Here is a 16476-nt window from a genome sequence, read left to right as displayed (position 1 = left end):
CTGGCAAGTTCATCATCAGACGGCTGCTCATATGATTTGCAAGATACGCTTTACAGACCTATATCATTGACGTCAATCTAATGTAGAATTATGAAACCTGTTTTATGCTCAATAAGTATGACGTTCTTGGTAAATGAACAGCTCCTCTATAAAAATCAACACTGACTCCGCAAACAGTGATCCTGCGAAACTCAGCTCGATCTGTTCCTGCATGTGATCCATAGCGCAGTGGACAACGGCGCTCAGGCTGACTCCGTGTTCCTTGATTTGAGTAAGGCAGATTACACAGTCCCGCATTGCCGTTTAATGAAAAAAATACGAGCTTACGGAGTATCTGAGCAGACCTGCGATGGGATTCAAGATTTTCATTTAAAAAAAGGGTTCAAATGGCTCTGAACACTATGGGACTTAACTTCTGAGGTCATCAGTAACCTAGAACTTAGAACTACTTAAACCTAACTAACCTATGAACGTCACACACATCCATGCCCGAGGCAGGATTCGAACCTGCGACCGTAGCGGTCGCGCGTTTCCAGACTATAGCGCCTAGAACCGCTCGGCCACTCTGGCCGGCATTTTCTTGCAGACAGAACTCAACACGTCGCTCTTAACGGAACTAAATCGACAGATGTAAAGGTTATATCCTGAGTACCACAGGGAAGTGTGATAGGACCGTTGCTGTTCACAATATATATAAATGACCTAGTAGCAGCCGGACGGAGTGGCCGTGCGGTTTTAGGCGCAACAGTCTGGAACCGAGCGACCGCTACGGTCGCAGGTTCGAATCCTGTCTCGGGAATGGAAGTGTGTGATGTCCTTAGGTTAGCTAGGTTTAATTAGTTCTAAGTTCTAGGCGACTGATGACCTCAGAAGTTAAGTCGCATAGTGCTCACAGCCATTTGAACCATTTGAACCTAGTAGAAAGCGTCGGATGCTCTTTAAGGCTATTCACAGATGATGAAATTGTTTGGACGATCTGCAAAGAACTGTTGAATGGTGCAGACTCTGGCAGTTGACCCTGAACGTAAATAAATGTAACATATTGCGCACGCATAGGAAACGAAATCCACTACTTTATTGCTACACTAGTGATGACAAAGAGCTGGAGATAGCATCTGCCTTAAAATGTCTATGCGTAAAAATCAAGAGCGACCTTAAGTGGAATGACCTTATAAAACAGATAGTGGGAAAAGTAGACACAATACTCAGAGTCATTGGATGAATCTTACGGAAATGTAACTCATCCACGAAAGAAGTGGCTTATGTTCGCCCTATTCTTGAATATTGTTCATCTATATGGGATCTCAATCGGGTGGTACCGATAGAGGTTGATAGAGAAGATCCAATGAAGAGCGGCGCGTTTCGTCACGGGATCGTTTAACTGGCGAGAGAGCGTTACGGAGATGCTAAACGAAATCCACTGGCAGACGTACAAGAGAGACGTTGGACGTAGTGCATTACGGGGAGACTTACTATTGAAATTTCGAGAGAGCACTTTCAGGGAAGAGTGAGACAACATATTACTTCCCCCCACATACATCTCACGTATTGACCACGAAGAGAAAATTCAAGAAATTAGAGCCAATACGGAGGCTTACTGACAATCACTCTTCTCACACACTATTCGCGAGCGGAACACGGTTGGAGGGATCAGATGGTGATATCGAAAGTACCCCCCGCCACACACCTTTTGGTGGCTTGCGGAGTATGATGTAGATGTAGATGTAGATGTACAAAACAAACATTGAACAACTTGGCGAGCAATCAGGAAAGAATATTTTTAACCTTTTCACGCCATCATCAGTTTATCTTTTCTGTCATAGCACATCACGTCACTCAAGGTGGACATTTGCTTGTACATTTTAGAAAGATTTAATAGGTGTAGCTTAACATCATGCCTCCATAAAATCAGAAAGTCTGAATATATGATAAAAGAAAAAGATAGATTTCGCTATCCATACATAGTTTAATTATTAAAAAAAGGTACTTTAAATTTATTCTTTGTATACATTTATTTAATACTCATATATCTGACACTTCGTGATAAACTTCATATTTGAATGTATCATGTTAAAGCGCAACTGTGAAACGTTTTTAAGATGTATAAACAAATATACGCCTTCAGTGACAAGATGAGTGACGACAGAAATAACAAACAAATGTCTGCTGGCGTGGAATGATATGTTGTTGTTGTTGTTGTGGTCTTCAGTCCTGCGAATGGTTTGATGCAGCTCTCCATGCTACTGCTTCATCTCCCAGTACGTACTGCAGCCTACATCCTTCTCAATCTGCTTAGTGGTTTCGTGTCTTGGTCTCCCTCTACGATTTTTAGCCTCCACGCTGCCCTCCAATACCATATTGGTGATCCCTTGATGCCTCAGAACATGTCCTACCAACCGATCCCTTCTTCTGGTCAAGTTGTGCCACAGACTTCTCTCCTCCCCAATTCTATTCAATACTTCCTCATTAGTAATGTTATCTACCCATATAATCTTCAGCATTCTTCTGTAGCACCACATTTCAAAAGCTTCTATTCTCTTCTTGTCCAGACTGTTTCACGTCCATACATGGCTACACTCCATACAAATACTTTCAGAAACGACTTCCTGACACTGCAACCTATACTCGATGTTAACAAATCTTCAGAAACGCTTCCCTTGCTATTGCCAGTCTACATTTTATACCATGTCTACTTCGACCATCATCAGTTAATTTTGCTCCCCGAATAGCAATATAAGTGTCTCATTTCCTAATCTAACTCACTCAGCATCACCCGACTTAACTCGACTACATTCCATTATCCACGTTTTGCTTTCGTCGATGTTCGTCGTAGATCCTTCTTTCAAGACACTGTCCATTCCGTTCGACTAGTCTTCCAAGTCCTTTGCTGTCTCTGACAGAATTACAATGTCTTCCGCAAACCTTAAAGTTTTTATTTCTTCGCCCTGAATTTTAATACCTACTCTAAATCTTTCTTCTGTTTCCTTTAGTGTTTGCTCAATATACAGATTGAATAACATCAGGGAGAGGCTACAACCCTGTATTACTCCCTTCCCAACCACTGCTTCTCTTTCATGTCCCTCGACTCTTATAACTGCCATCTGGTTTCTGCACAAAATGTAAATAGCCTTTCGCGCCCTGTATTTTACCCATGCCACCTTCAGAATTTGAAAGAGAGTATTCCAGTCAACATTGTCAAAAGTTTCTCTAAGTCTATAATTACTAGAAACGTAGGTTTGCCTTTTCTTAATCTAGCTTCTAAGATAAGCTGTAGGGTCAGTATTGCCTTACGTGTTCCAACATTTCTACGAAATCCAAACTGATCTTCTCCGAGGTCGGCTTCTACCAGTTTTTCCATTCGTCTCTAAAGAATTCGCGTTAGTATTTTGTAGCCGTGACTTATTAAACTGATAGTTGGGTAATTTTTACATCTGTCAACACCTGCCTTCTTTGGGATTGGAATTTTTATATTCTTCTTGGAGTCTGAAGGTACTTCGCCTGTCTCATGCATCTTGCTCACCAGATGGAAGAGTTTTGTCAGGACTGGCTCTCCCAAGGCTGTCAGTAGTTCTAATGCAATGTTGTCTAATCCCGGGGCCTTCTTTCGATTTAGGTCTTTCAGTGCTGTGTCAAACTCTTCACGCGGTATCATATCTCCCATTTCATCTTCATCTACATCCTCTTCCATTTCCATAATATTGCCCTCAAGAACATCGCCCTTGTATAGACCTTCTATATACTCCTTCCATCTTTCTGCTTTCCCTTCTTTGCTTAGAACTGGGTTTCCACCTGAGCTCTTGATATTCATGCAAGTGGTTCTCTTTTCTCCAAAGGTCTCTTTAATTTTCCTGTTGGCAGTATCTATCTTACCACTCGTGATATAAGCCTCTTCAGCCTTAGATTTGTCCTCAAGCCATCCCTGCTTAGCCATTTTGCACTTCCTCAATCTCAGTTTTGAGACGTTTGTATCCCTTTTTGCCTGTTTCATTTACTGCATTTTTGTCAGTATCTCCAGGTTTCTTCCATGTATACAAACTTCTTTTATGATTCTTTAACCAAGTGTTAGCTATGATTAAGTTATGCTCTGTGTAAAATTCTACCAGGCGGCTTCCTCTTTCATTTCTTAGCCCCAATCCATATTCACCTACTACGTTTCCTTCTATTCCTTTTCCTACTACCGAATTCCAGTCTCCCGTGACTATTAAATTTTCGTCTCCCTTCATTATCTGAATAATTTCTTTTATCTTATCATACATTTCTTCAATTTCTTCGTCATCTGCAGAGCTGGTTGGCATATAAACTTGTACTAGTGTGGCAGGCGTGGGCTTCGAGTCTGTCTCGGCCACAATAATGCGTTCACTATGCTGTTTGTAGTAGCTTACCCGGACTCCCATTTTTTTTATTCATTATTAAAGCTACTCCTGCATTGCCAGTATTTGATTTTGTATTTATAACCATGTATTCAACTGACCAGAAGTCTTTTTTCTCCTGCCACGCTTTCGGTGTGGTCGAGTGGTTGTAGGCGCTTCAGTCCAGAGCCGTGCGACCACTACGGTCGCAGGTTCGAATCCTGCCTCGGGCACGGATGTGTGTGATGTCCTTAGGTAAGTTAGGTTTAAGTAGTTCTAAGTTCTAGGGGACTGATGACCGCAGCAGTGATGTCCCATAGTGCTCAGAGCCGTTTGAACCGTTTAAAACTCCTGCCAGCTGACTTCTCTAATTCCCTATATATCTAACTTTAACCTATCCATTTCCCTTTTTAAATTTTCTAACCTACCTGCCCGATTAAGGGATCTGACATTCCACGGTCCGATTCGTAGAACGCCAGTTTTCTTTCTCCTGATAACGACATCCTCTTGAGTAGTCCATGCCTGGAGATCCGAATGGGGGGACTATTTTACCTCCGGAATCTTTTGCCCAAGAGGTCGCCATCATCAGTCAACCATACAGTAAAACTGCATGCCCTCGGGAAAAATTACGGCCGTAGTTTCCCCTTGCTTTCAGCCGTTCGCAGTACCAGCACAGCAAAGCCGTTTTCGTTTGTGTTACAAGGCCAGATCAGTCAACCATCCATACTGTTGCCCCTGCAACTACTGAAAAGGGTGCTGCCCCTCTTCAGGAACCACACGTTTGTCTGGCCACTCAACAGATACCCCTCCGTTGTGGTTGCACCTACGGTACGGCTATCTGTATCGCTGAGGCACGCAAGCCTCTCCACCAACGTCAAGGTCTATGGTTCATGGAATGATAAAAATGATAAAAGTGTTTCTCCGTGATTGCTCAGTAAGTTTTTTACTGTTTTCTTCACGGTTATCACATTGTTTTCCGCAGTTGATTCACTAATACAAAACTTGACATCTATTCCTCTCATAACAAGAACATACACTTCACCACACTCAAGAGCAGAAATAAATTGTCTATTAACACTGCGTCGTGTAATTAAATGAAACACGAAAAGATTTTGACTGAAGGCGTCACTGGAATAAACCAATTAGAAAAGCGGCGTTCCGGCGTTCTGGAGTCTAGTGAACTACTGCGTGCGCCATTGTCGCGAGTCGTAGTACGTGTGGTTGTGCATGCAGTGACTTCAATAAATTTATTAAGGTGCTGTTAATCTTCGTTTTGAGACCGATCGCAGACGGTCAGAACTTTTGTAAGTAGGCTGTTTAGGATTTTTTATTGGTAACGCCCCATAGCGCTCTGTATGAAAAATCACTGGCTGTGCTGTGTGCAGTCTGTGGCTGGTTGGCATTGTTGTAATACTCACCATTGTAGCGTTGGGCAGCTGGATGCTAACAGCGCGTAGCATTGCGCAGTTGGAGGTGAGCCGCCAGCAGTGGTGGACGTGGGGAGAGACATGGCGGAGTTTTGCAATTTGTAAGACTGGATGTCATGAACTGCTATATGCATTATGACTTTTGAACACTATTGAGGTAAATACATTGTTTGTTCTCTATTAAAATCTTTCATTTGCTAACTATGCCAATCAGTAGTTAGTGTCTTCCGTAGTTTGAATCTTTGCTTAGCTGGCAGTAGTGGCGCTCGCTGTATTGCAGTAGTTCGAGTAACGAAGATTTTTGGTGAGGTAAGTGATTTGTGAAAGGTATAGGTTAATGTTAGTCAGGGCCATTCTCTTGTAGGGATTATTGAAAGTCAGATTGCGTTGCGCTAAAAAATATTGTGTGTCAGTTTAAGCACAGTCATGTATAATTTTTTTAAGCGGACGTTTCAGTTTGATATTCAGCTTAAACGGCAGTAAAGTACAGAATTGGTCAGTTTTTCTAAATCGCGTAATTGTCTCCCATTGCGACGCATAAGTTTGAAATTTGCCTACAACTTTCCTCTGTAAGGACGAAAAGCGTGGAACCCTGCGACGTCAACTACGGGCTCAGCGACTGTTGGAACAGCTAGGTGTCGAGACACATATACAATCAGAGATTCTTGTGAGGTGTAAGATATATTAATTGTGAAGCTTTCTGGGAGATTGAAACTGTGTGTCGGACCGAGAGTCGAGCTAGGGACTTTTGCCTTTCGCGGACAAGTGCTCTACCATCTGAGCTACCCAAGCTCAACTCAGGCCCCGTCCTCAAAGCCTTACTTCTACCAGTGCCTCGCCTCCTACCTTCCAAACATTACAGAAGCTCTTCTGTGAGAGGACGGACACGTTTAGCGTAGGCAGTGTCTTTAGAAGGTCTGATACATCTTCTAAGTGTTCTGCCAATAAAACACAGGCTTGATTCGCCTTCCCCACAACAATTTCTGTCTGTTCTTTTCAATTCCAATTACTTTACAAGAAGGTAAACGTCAGTATCGACAGCACACAACCTAAGACTGTTCAGATAGTTTCTTAAATCGTTAGACTAGGGACAGCAGAGCCTCTAACACTTCCTTGGAGAACGCTTGACGTCACTTCTGTTTCACTCACTGACTTCCTGTCAATTACTACGAACTGTGACCTCCATGGCAGGAATGCAGTCACACAGTTGACACTTTACTCCATAGGAACGTAATTTTCTTACAAGCCTCTTGTGAGGAACAGCATCAAAATCCTTCTGGAAATCCTAAAATATGGAATCTGCTTGAGATCCCATGTTGTTAACAGTTATTACTTTGTGCGAATAAAGAGCTAGTTGCGTTTCACAGTACTTTTTGTTTCTGAATCCTTGCGTGCTATGTGTCAATTGATCGTTTTCTTGCAGATAATTCATAATATTTGAATGCGGTATATGTTCGAAAATCCTACTGCAAATCAACGTCTGTGATATTGGTCTTCAATTCATCGGACTACTCCTGTTTGGGTATTGGTGTGGTCTGTGCAACTTCCGTGACTTCAGGCTCGGATGCTTCGTCGAGCCAGGGGCTATATGAGTATATGATAGCTATGTTTGGATCTGTTGTGTCAGCATACTCTTACAAAATGACTTAGTTGGTATAGCATCTGGGCCAGAAGAATTACCTTTGTTAAGTGATTTAAGCTGCTCCACTACACTGACGATATCTTCGTCTAAGCTACTCGTCTTGGCTGCTGTTCTTCATTCGGATTCTGGAATATTTTCACTACTGGCCATTAAAATTGCTACACCACGAAGATGACGTGCTACAGACGCGAAATTTAATCGAAAGGAAGAAGATGCTGTGATATGCAAATGATTAGCTTTTCAGAGCATTCACACAATGTTGGCGCCGATGGCGACACCTACAACTGCTGACATGAGGAAAGTTTTCAACCGATTTCTCGTACACAAACAGCACTTGACCGGCGTTCCCTGGTGAAACGTTGTTGTGATGCCTCGTGTACGGAGGAGAAATGCGTACCATCACGTTTCCGACTTTGATAAAGGTCGGATTGTAGCCTATCGCGATTGCGGTTTATCGTATCGCGACATTGCTGCTCGCTTTGGCCGAGATCGAATGGCTGTTAGCAGAATATGGAATCACTGGGTTCAGGAAGGTAATACGGAACGCCGTGCTGGATCCCAACGGCCTCGTATCACTAGCAGTAGAGATGACAGGCAAGTTATCCGCCTGGCTGTAACGGATCGTGCAGCCACGTCTCGATCCCTGAGTCAACAGATGGGGATGTTTGCAAGACAACAACCATCTGCACGAACAGACCGACGACGTTTCCAGCAGCATGGATTACCAGCTCGGAGACCATGGCTGCGGTTACCCTTGACGCAGCATCAGAGACAGGAGCGCCTGCGGTGGTGTACTCAACGACGAACCTGGGTGCACGAATGGCAAAACGTCAGTTTTCGGATGAATGCAGGTTCTGTTTACAGCATCATGATGGTCGCATCCGTGTTTGGGGACATACTGGCGTCATCACCCGGCGTGATGGTATGGGGTGCCATTGGTTAGACGTCTCTGTCACCTCTTGAACACACTAAAGGCACTTTGAACAGTGAACGTTACATTTCAGATGTGTCACGAGCCGTGGCTCTACCTTCATTCGATCCCTGCGAAACCCTACATTTCAGCAGGATGATGCGCGACCGCATGTTGCAGGTCCTGTACGGGCCTTTCTCGATACAGAAAATGTTCGACTGCTGCCCTGCCCACCACATTCTCCAGATCTATCTCCAATTGGAAACGTCTGGTCAATGGTGACGGAGCAACTGGCTCATCATAATACGCCAGTCACTACTCTTGATGAACTGTGGTACCGCGTTGAAGCTGCATGGGCAGCTGTACGTGTACACTCCATCCAAGCTCTGTTTGACTCAATGCCCAGGCGTATCTAGGCTGTTATTCCGGCCAGAGGTGGTTTTTCTGGGTACTGATTTCTCAGGATCCATGTACCCAAACTGTGTGAAAATGTAATAACATGTCAGTTCTAGTATAATATATTTGTCCAATGAATACCCGTTTATCATCTGCATTTCTTCTGGGTGTAACAATTTTAATGGCCAGCAGTGTAGTTCGTCTTTTAGGATGAAGGAATTTCCAAAAAACGTTTTTAGTAGTTGAGCTGCCCCGTCATCTGTAGTATTACCACTAGTATACCGCAATGAGTCTGTTGATCGTGTCTTATTAGTGTACTTTACACATTACCGACAGTGTTTCGTTGTGTAAGCTGTTTAAATCCTTTCGCATTGAAGTCCGTACTACCTTCGGAGGTTCAGTAAGGTATTTCCAATAGGAGATATCGTGTACTTTTGACTTTGGCATCCTTTTTTCGTTGCTTCTGCAAAGTGTTCGCTTCTGTTTTGTGTACCAAGGGAAATCTATTTATTTGGTAAAAATTTCCAAATCACCGCCAATACTATTTCTCTGAATGTGAATCCTGTCTGGTGTACACTTACATAGTTTGGAAGAAGTGGATACTGTCTGTCAGGAAGGAGTCAAGCCAATTTTAATCGAATTTTTGTTTACGTTTATTTTTGGTGGATTTGTATGTTACGGTATTCAGTATCGATACAACGACCTTGTGGTCACCTCTAATGCATGTATCCATCATAATGGTCTCTATTTGCTCAAGATTGTTTATTGCTCAGAGGGTAATCACGTTTTCACAACGATACACACCTCGAGTGGGTTCCTGAATTATTGGTTAAAAGTAATTTTCGGAGAAAGCATTTAGCACGATTTCGGATGATGCTTCATACCTTCCATCAACTGCCACTCCCCGAGAAGCTATAAAATTGCATCGGTAAAATGTACAGTTCGTATTACCATGTTAAACGTGACCCAGACTATGGATCTTTGCGCTCTGTTTACAGGAAGGCACCTAAGTGACATGGAGTTCCAGCTGTGGGCGCCGGATCAGCCGAATAACAACGACGGTGGCGCAGAGGAGAACTGCTTGGCTCTGTCTGTGAAAGGCTACAGCGACGTTCGCTGTGATCTGAAGCTGCTCTTCGTTTGTGAAATACTGCCCGAGTGATCCGTAGGTCCCGAGGTAGATCGTACCTCTGTGCTGGCACAGTTGCCGTATAACGCAGTGGTCGAAATCGCTGGTTTATGTGACGCGATAGAAATATTTGTGAGAATGAAGTGTTAAGTGTAGAGAAGAATACAACTTATTACTGCTTTATTATCTTAGTTTCTCAGTTTTAAAATACCAACCTGAAACTGAGATACTGGACACCAGGTAACGTTTTGCTGTGTCGGTTATATTTAATCAGAATATGACGTCGATTGACAATAGTGCCGTGTGTTTCAGACTTAAGGCTCTGTATTCAGAAGAATGTTCGCTGAATATGTACAATAGCAAATGCAGTCTTTGAAGACAAATATTCTGGAATTTAAAATCTTGTATCCATTTAAGTCACTACATGAAATTTTCATCGATGCTTCACAGAATCTGAACAGAATTCTGTTTTATATTTATTGACTGGTTTGTATCTATAACTTACTGACATGGACCATACTGGCTGCGTCTGTCGACCGTGTTTGCCCTGGAGCAGATTATTTCTAAACTTTACAGATTGCACCAACAGATTCGTATTAGAATATTTTTCTTTTTTTAGTCTACGACTCATCTCATCTATAGGCGCTAAGTATTTACTTTAGTGGATGGATTTACTTACTAAATGTACCAACTGTAGCTACATGTGCGAATGGATTCCGTAGACTAATACCTATATGCCTAAATCACTGTATAACTCTGCTGGTTGGACGTAGAGAGTGATGGAAAAAGCAACAAACTGGCTATAAGCGAAACGAGGAAGAGAAATCAGTAAGCTGTGGTGGTTCATTTAATCTTTCACTGTCGACAGCTTCGAGCTGGTGTCGCATCAGGTGCTGCCTATTACGACCAAGTGCCGTCGTCTTAGGTCCACTATTGTTTCTGATATATGTAAATAATCTACCGTCTAACGTACAACAAGCAGAATTAGTTCTTTTTGCAGATGACACCAGTCACTATTGTACTCAATCGCAGTATACATACAGAAATGGAAGAAATGGTGAACAAAGTTCTCAAAAGTATCATTGACTGGTTTTCCGCGAATGAATTTCACAAAGCACATCATATTCAGTTCTGCACTTCTAGGGGTATTGCACCAGTGGTAAGTGTAACCCATGGTGATGAAATAATACGTATGGTGGAAACTTCAGACTTCTTGGGTGTCCATACTGATGACAAATTAAATACAAAAAAAAAATTGGAACTCCTAAAACAATTTAGTTCGGCCACATTTGAACATAGAATCATTACAAACTTAGTGTAGAGAGAAATCAGTAAGTTGACATATTTTGCATTTTGCTTATTTTCATTCAGTAATGTCATATGTAGTAATGTTCTGGGATAACTCATCTTTAACAAAGAAAGTCTTCGTTGCCCAAAAACGAAGTGTATGAATAATATGTGGTGCTCGCCCGCGATCATATTGTAGACATCTGTTTAAGGAGTTGGGCATTCTGACTACTGCTTCACAGAATGTTCGTTCCCTCACGAAATTTGTTGTAAATAATCCATTACAATCCAAAAGGAACAATGAGGTACATAATTACAATACTAGAAGAAAAAATGACATTCATTATTCAACATTAAGTTAGTCTTTAGCACAGAAAGGAGTGCACAATGCAACAATAAAAATTTTTAACCTCTTACCTAGTGATGTAAAACTTGTAATAGACAGCAACGTAAAATTTGAAAATAAATTTAAGAAGTTTCTCCTTGAGAGCTCCTTCTATTCCGTAGAAGAATTTCTATGTTTGTAACGTGTTAAAGGTGGTGGGTAGGAATTACTAACTCAATCTGTAGATCTTCTTTTCATTTCGGGAAAAAAGTAAAATAAAAAAAAATTATATGGTGATGTTTAGAGTACAAATAGTTCTACAAATTAATTTGTAATATAAATGTAAAACAACTCGTTCCACATTACGATAATTTATCGTGCAAAATGATCCGTGGAATATGAAACTAACTCGCCGCGCCGGCTAGGCTTCAAAGCCCTGTTAGAGCGGCGTAGAAAGAGGCCTTCGAAAAGCGCTGCGCAGGCAGCAGTAGAGTATACATATCTAATTTCTCGAATTGCCGTTTAGCCAAAGAGGGAGTCATTCCCTCAAAGAGCGGCCTAATGGGAAGTCTAGAACACGCTTTGTATTGTTATTTAGCGAGCGTATAGAATATGTCGAGAGTAGTAGATTACACGAAAAGATTTCTTGTGTGTTGTCACTGTAATAATTACCTCTGAATTTCGTAAATGATTACAAATTTCATATTTTTCTGCATTTCGTTAGTAATGGCTGATTTTCCGCTTTCTGATGATTCAAGCAGCGGGATTTACTCTAAAAATGGGTAAGTCTTGACAACTGCTGTTTGTTTTTCCTATAGTTTAATATCCATAAAAATAGCCCTGTTTGATTACCGCCACATTAGTAATATTTTTCCTGCAAATGAATAGAACTGAACTATCTTTGCACTTTACTTTAAATCCTGAATTTCGTACATTCTACATTTATTATCATTTCATTATCATTTCATAAATAATACGTGGTGACAGGGTCAAATTATTCGTTTACTACTTCCGTAATTTTTAATATTAAACGCCACGCCCTCTTTCCATTCACTCCTTATTTTATTCACTATAGTTCAAAAATACTTAACTTGAGAAATGTGTTTTCGCCGACATCATAGGTGACCTCACAGTACTACGAGTAACAACAGAGTCTTGCAATCTCATATATCTGCTTACAAGTATTAAAGATATCCGTCTAATACTACTAAAGTAATAACGTTAAAAATGGTGTTGAATGACACAGCGCAATAAAATTATTTCATTCACTTATCCGTAGTAGAAGCTAGTCGCAGGTTGCTAATTAATCTAGAAGAACTGATCGCTTAACACTAATGACGTCAGTGCTTTTAACCAACACGAAAATCTTGAAACATTAGCGACTGATTAACGAAAAATAACGACCACAACCTATTGTTCTTGCCACTGATGGTAATACACATAAATACACGTACTCTGGTATTGAGATACTGCTACATAGCTTTTTGCAGCTACTACAAGTGTGTTACACATCTGTACTGTATCTAGAATCACATGATAATTATTCTTAGCGTTTTGCTACACGTATTGTCACAAATACTTCACAAAAAACGCCAGGAAATTAAGTTTTGTCTTTAATATAATTATTACTGTAGTATGACTACTTAACATTTAGAAGCGACCGATGTTTACACAACATGTAGATGCAGAAGGAGAGGTAAGTGGAAGATAACAAACTAAATGATAACAGACATTTCGGTATAGTTTGCCAAATAGATTTGCGTATTTAGCTTCTTTTAGTTTGAAACCCTTAATGTTTAATCCATATGATGAATCTGAACGAAGAGACGGCAGAGTTAGGTCATTCTCACCTATTAAATTCTTATCAGTGAAGCCATTCTCAGACGCAGAGTGAAACCAACGGGACACTAACAGTTTTCAGTGACGCAGTAAGAGTATCAATAATTAACAACAACGTTCAAACTAATACCATTACATGCAGAGGACTGTACTTAGATAGTTCAGTATTACTTCACTGTGAAAAATTTCAAATTTACATGATAAGTGCCACTCCGTTTCTGAAAGGCTGCGTAGTCACATTATTATTACAAAGTTGCAGCATGGAACATTTCACAGGAACTACAGTCCAAACGTTACACTGCATTCACAATTATAACATTACACATAAAACATACACTACTAGAAGCACACACATGAATGTCGCAACACCCTCCGAAAATTCATCGACAACTATTCTATGTAACAAAAAACATATATACTTGTACCCAAAAGGTAAAATAAGAAGTAGGCGTAGCTTTTAGCTTTCATGGCAATGTGTAGTTGACTCTTCCAAACGCTAGGTTTATCGGTTACATGCAGGACAGCTCAAGACACTGTAGCATAGTGTAATCATGTAATACTTTTCTATTATATTATCACACACAGCATTTTCCTTCTTATCACTTTTTGTGCGCCAAGAAGTACATTTGCACAAACCAGCACACAGTTTACACCTGCAATCATTGGAGTAAGTGTCACGCATTCCTAGAATGTCACAACAGCCGGCAAGTGACACTCTCACTGGATCAGAGTGACGTCTAAGAGTCGGAGACTTGCTCAAGCTTGAGCAGAGGTATTTCTTGCTGTAATTAATGATGTTTCAGTACCAACGATAGATGCGTATGGCACGAATTACCAAGTAATTATATTGCAAGGCGAGCATACAATATTTGGTAGAAGGTAAGACTTGTAAGATAAATTTTCGTCTGTAGATGAAGTGAGAGTAACTCCAAATCGCAATTCAGTAACAAACATCGCCTACAATATGATGACTTGCAAGGACGTAAGTCAAATGTCCAGTATAAGAGTTCAGCGCATGATATGCATCCATAAGAAAATGTGTTCTTAAAGGCCTTAGGTTCCTAGTAGTTATTTATGAATCTTTACAAGATCAGTCTTTTCTCTTACACCCGAAGATCACGAATTCTAGCGCTCATTACTATATTAGTCTTCAGTTTGCTACTATGTATAACCACCATTCATCTCATAATTAATTATTGATAACACTAAAGTATGTCTACATAACCATTCCGCTTTTTATATATTCCTCATTCTGTGGACGATTTCCTGCACACAGGGTCATTAAAGCCTGTAGGAACATATGGACTTCAAAAGAACATAATTAAATAAAATATAATCAAAATAACACAATGCAGACATATACATACCACTGCAACAACATCTGTGTTAAGCCTGATTTTTGTCGAAGTGAAACATCGATCAGTGTAAAGCATTACATTATATTTTGTTTACCTTACTCATCAGTTTAAACAGTGCCACGCCACACACTCCTATCCTACATCATAAAATGGTAAACAAGACTTACGTGACCCAATTCTCCACCCATCTCTTCATTTACAACACTTTCATAACCAAAGGATTATTTGACAGAGATAACGCATTTAGATTATGTTGTACAACTAAAAAGAATCAAAAGAATCTAATACATAAACACAGAAATATCATTAACTGAATCAGAAACAGAATAACGTCTAATCCTCTCCCCTCATTAATTTGAAATTATTGCTGACACCTTATCAAGAGATGGCTTCTGAAATACTCATTAACATCCTCCTATTGATGTCAACTAATTCATATCATCCATTAAGCCCTTGTGCTGGCACAATTCACCCAATAGCCACAAACATAATGTACATAGTCATAGAAGCACTCAAAGTCATAATTAACATGCAGAGAAAACAGAATTACACACATATCCATATTTAATTGCAACAACATTTTCTGTAACTTCATGACGCAGTTTACCATTTCCACTTAAGATATTACATTACACGAAATAATTTTTTACGATATCTTTTTTTCTAAGGGTCTATTTTGATGGGACTCTGATGCACGCCTTACTTTACTCTGAACGGCCCACGTAGACGAAAAAGAACCTTTGAATTAAAGAGTTACTCGCTTAGTAACTTGTACAACTTCACCAGCACTTCGTATCCCATGGTGACTAACCTTAATGACCTCGCTTCTCAGTTGCCAACTTAAAAACATTACCGTAGATAAATTTAGAAAGTTAATATGCCGCAATGTGGATAAAGCAGACTATGGAATAGTCTCCATGTCTTTATCTTGGGGAACCCTATTATTCCACACCCTATAGTAGTGAAGTAGAAGAGCAGCCCAATGAAAACGAGACAGATAGACAGAAAGTAAGTATTATTTCTGAAGTACTCACCATAACTGCCAATACGTTTATGCTTCCGTGAGACAGCATTGTCAGTGCCCTCGCGGCGGTTGCCTACAGAATCATGAGCGCCACTTCAGCCGCAGCACAGTGATGACCATCTAAGGCTTTCCTCGTGGCTCGAAATACAAGGAAATCACGTGACGAGAGATCGGGACTTTATGGAGAATGTGTAAGGGCTTCCCAGCAAAAGTTCTGCACCGTACTTTAGTTTGTTTCGACTACTGAAGGCTACGTTTTCCCACGAAGACATTCACCAGTCTCACGGTAGTTAAATGTACTAACAGATATGGTGACCATTTTGTAATTATAAATAGTTTCCTTACTTTTTTCCCGCTATCTAGTTTTCGTTTGACTGCTCGTCACAGAGTCATTCATAATTTCGTTTATGATTTGTTCGGACTGTTGAATATATAAATCTCAATATCAATGGAAACGATAGCAATAAATTCTTCTGCACTGCAGCGCACGCTTCCAAAATTTGGAGCTAAACTGTGGCGCAGCGTCAAATAATTATCGTTTCGTCGTGATCAGCTGTGGCATAAAACGTTTATTGGAAGTGTGCATAACCGATTCATGGGTGACTCTCCTCAGTGGCATGAGGGACACAGACATCAGTTCTGATGCCACAGAGACATACAAATAACTTTGATTGATACTTGTAAATGTAAAGAAGAAATGTTCTGCATCAAGTTCATTTAATTTTGGACAAATGAGAGGGAATAATGAAGAAAGACGAGAAATCATCTGTGGTTCCACTTTCTGATCAGT

At 40.6% G+C, this 16476-nt stretch overlaps 1 protein-coding gene across 1 annotated transcript in view; it reads left to right on the top strand.

Moving 5' to 3' along the window:
- The window catches only part of LOC126334699 (uncharacterized), a 65859-nt gene extending 55549 nt beyond the window's left edge, over window positions 1–10310 (top strand). The window contains exon 6 of the mRNA XM_049997201.1: window positions 9723–10310. Coding sequence (XP_049853158.1) covers window positions 9723–9886 — 164 coding nt within the window. The 3' untranslated portion in view covers window positions 9887–10310. The remainder of the gene's footprint in view (window positions 1–9722) is intronic.
- The last annotated feature ends 6166 nt before the right edge of the window (window positions 10311–16476 follow it).

The sequence above is a fragment of the Schistocerca gregaria genome, chromosome 2 (assembly GCF_023897955.1).
Source record: "Schistocerca gregaria isolate iqSchGreg1 chromosome 2, iqSchGreg1.2, whole genome shotgun sequence".
NCBI classification, from domain to species: Eukaryota; Metazoa; Arthropoda; class Insecta; order Orthoptera; family Acrididae; genus Schistocerca; species Schistocerca gregaria.
The sequence above is the reverse complement of the archived record's forward strand: the minus strand, read 5'-3'. Positions and strand labels throughout refer to the sequence as shown.